The sequence below is a fragment of the Chaetura pelagica genome, unplaced genomic scaffold (genome assembly GCF_000747805.2).
Source record: "Chaetura pelagica isolate M959 unplaced genomic scaffold, ChaPel_1.0 scaffold3, whole genome shotgun sequence".
NCBI classification, from domain to species: Eukaryota; Metazoa; Chordata; class Aves; order Apodiformes; family Apodidae; genus Chaetura; species Chaetura pelagica.
Window position 1 is genome coordinate 13,200,044 of NW_009952974.1, and position 3,008 is coordinate 13,203,051.

General features: G+C 40.9%; 1 protein-coding gene across 1 annotated transcript in view; it reads right to left on the reverse strand.

Annotated features, from left to right (window-relative positions):
* Positions 1–3,008, reverse strand: part of ATP5G3 (ATP synthase, H+ transporting, mitochondrial Fo complex, subunit C3 (subunit 9)) — a 4,216-nt gene continuing 1,208 nt past the window's right edge. Inside the window, exons 2-4 of the mRNA XM_009996312.1 lie at positions 2,107–2,203; positions 1,552–1,745; positions 1–244 (exon numbers count right to left, since the gene is read on the reverse strand). Coding sequence (XP_009994614.1) covers positions 130–244; positions 1,552–1,745; positions 2,107–2,203 — 406 coding nt within the window. The 3' untranslated portion in view covers positions 1–129. The remainder of the gene's footprint in view (positions 245–1,551; positions 1,746–2,106; positions 2,204–3,008) is intronic.

The following is a 3,008-nucleotide window of genomic DNA, read 5'->3' on the forward strand; positions in this document are numbered from 1 at the left end:
TGACAGTTAAAGATGTTCTCTTTAATGAAATGACTTCGGAAATAGCATCAATTTCCATGACACCAACATTCTGGGAGTCCCATAAAATGCAGTTACATTCCAATGCCAATGTTACAGGCAGATCTCCTTTCACATGGCAAATAGGATCAAGAAAGCAACCATCAGACAGAAGAGACCCATAGCTTCAGACAGGGCGAATCCCAGGATAGCGTATGAGAACAGCTGCTGCTTCAGAGAGGGATTTCTAAAAAAAAAGTGAAGGTGTAAGACCTTTTTATCTTTACAATTGTTTTCCATACAGTTCAATGCATCTGAAGGGTTCAGAACCTTGTACTTCCTTGCCACAGATTCCATAACAGGCCAATAAACCCAAGAAGAAATAATTTTCAGCAAGGACGTCACCAAAATGACTTGGTATTTAAGACTGGATTCAGGATATGCAGACTGGATATGGTTTTTCAAAATAAACACAGTTTTTGTGACTACACTGATATATGGTATTGAATTTGACTTCTCTACATCTTCCCCATTCATGAACTATGAGCACTATGCTTTATTAATTTATTTCACAACGGGAACATTTGAACTATACTCCAAGGAAGTTGGTGTGAAACATTTTAAGTAGTCCTCAAATACAGGAACTGAAACCACCAGTTTGTTGCTAAAATGCACTGAATTAGCCCTCCAAGAAGTGTTTGGGAGAGAAAAAATCTTCAACATAATACCATGAAGTTCTACATCTTACTGGCACATTCATGCCAAATTCAAAAAAGGAGGTATTTTTGTACTAAAACACTCATGTTTCTTCAAGACAACTTCCTTCAGTAGGGCTTAAAAATCTTTCAGAAGTAAGTCTTAAAATTAAGTCTTACCTGGTTTCAGTAAAGCTTTTTTTATGCCTGTGTCAGTTCTGATCTTCCACACCACATGAACTATTTCTACTGCAGGAACAGTGTACTTATCTGGAAGGAGGTCACCCCTACTGTAAAATCCCAACCCTCAACCCCTTCAGATTTCTAGAAGGAATAATTATTCACTTGATAAAGTAATTACATATTCTGAGATGCAAAGCCAAGTGTGTTAGAAAAATGACTTAAGCATCCATTTCTAAGTAACAATCCTGACTAGTAAGTCTACAGCATACAAACTCACATTACCTATTAATAGTTTTTGCTCAGTTTCTCCTTAGGACTTCTCCTTCCCTCTCACATGGAAAATGATGCAAGCTAGATTTTTACACTCAGTTCTGGAACTGAATGCTAGAACACTGGACTTCAGAGATTGAAACACTAACAAAGTCTAACGATCTCACTGCTTTCATGTCTCTTCTCCAGGTAGAATGTACAAAGTTCTGATTTTAACAATACAGCCATCCTGATGAACACATTAGTTTCACATGACTCTATTTAGCCATGTTTAACATTAATAGCAATGATTAACAAAACTTATTACAGTGCCATCATCCTTACTACAACTTTGCATATCTGGAGTTGCTGTCTCAAGATATATCTGCATGCAATTCGAGAGCTTTATAAGAGAGAAAATGATTACCTGGCATAACCAATGATTAGACTACCGAAGACCGTTCCAATACCAGCACCAGAACCAGCCACACCTACTGTGGCAGCACCAGCACCAATAAATTTGGCAGCAGTGTCAATGTCCCTGCTGATAGCACTAGTCTGGAATTCTCTAAGTGCTAGTTGGGAGACAGTATTCTGGGCCCCTTTAAGTGTTGAGTTGCCCTAAGAAAACAAAACATGAAAAAGCATTATATTCAGACACAAACCATTTTCTATGACCACTTTGACAATGTTATTCTACAGTTTTAAAAGCTGTTAGATCCAATGTCTAGCTCCTCTTGCAAGACTATAACTAAGAGTTAAACACTTCAGAATATTACCTGTTCCAGCTGAAAGCAATCAACATTAAATGTGAAAGACTTCTCATGGTAAACAGCAAGATGGCAACAAGTACTATTAGGTGTTTGACTTAAAGCAACTTTCTCAGTATAACTAGTTGAGTTAGTACAAATGAACTCCAGGTTGAGGACATTTAGGCTCACCAGGTAATTTAGGAAGATACAGAATTTTGTTTATAAGGTACCTCTCCATTCTTGACCTCTGGCCTAGACAACACAGATGCCGAAATTGGTCTGTACAAGATTCTTGATCCAGCACGGATCTGCAAGAGAAGGAAAAAGCTATAAAATAGAACCATTTGATACAACTGTTCCTGTAAAATAGTCTGTAAAATTATAAGGCTATTACCTACTAAGGCTTTTGTGTTCCTTGAAAGACAGCAATCTTTGCAGAGTTGGATATGCAATAAATGATACAGAAGCAAACTGCCATGCAATTTGATAGCACCGTGTTTAGGAAACGTTATTGTGCATAACTGCATCCTTTAAGGAACATGTACACGTACTACACTGACAGAACGTGTATCAGAACCGTGACCAAAAAAAAGCCAAATAGACCAGAAAGCACTGATACATATTTTGATACGAAAAAATTAAATCTATCAAAATAAATTCTCAAGTTGCTACAAACACAGACCTAATCTAGATTTTGAAATCTAGCAAGTCGTAAATGAATGAATCCTCTTGCACAAGCGGCCTGCATATGTCCTTGAGCTCCCAGCAGTCTAAGGTCATATCGGCTCTCACACAAAGCTCTTCCTGCAGGGGAAAGCTGTGCCTGCACCCTGCAAAACGAGCCGTTCTGCAGGCTAGAGACGACATTTTGAAGAAGGACAGTCCCTTGTCTCTGCAAGGGCAAAAAATCCCGGCCTTGCCTGGGACAAGCAACAGGCTGGAGTTTGACCTACAGCAAGGCGCAGAGCGCACCAGGCCCCGCGGCTTCTCGCCGCGCTGCCCTTCCCCGTCCCCGCCGGCGCGGGGAGGCCCCTCAGCCCGGCAAAGGGCCCCGCTCAAGGAGGCGGGAAGGAGAACGCGGCGCTGCTGCGCTCGCCCTCCCCGCTTCACCTTGGCCCTCGGGCGCCCAGCG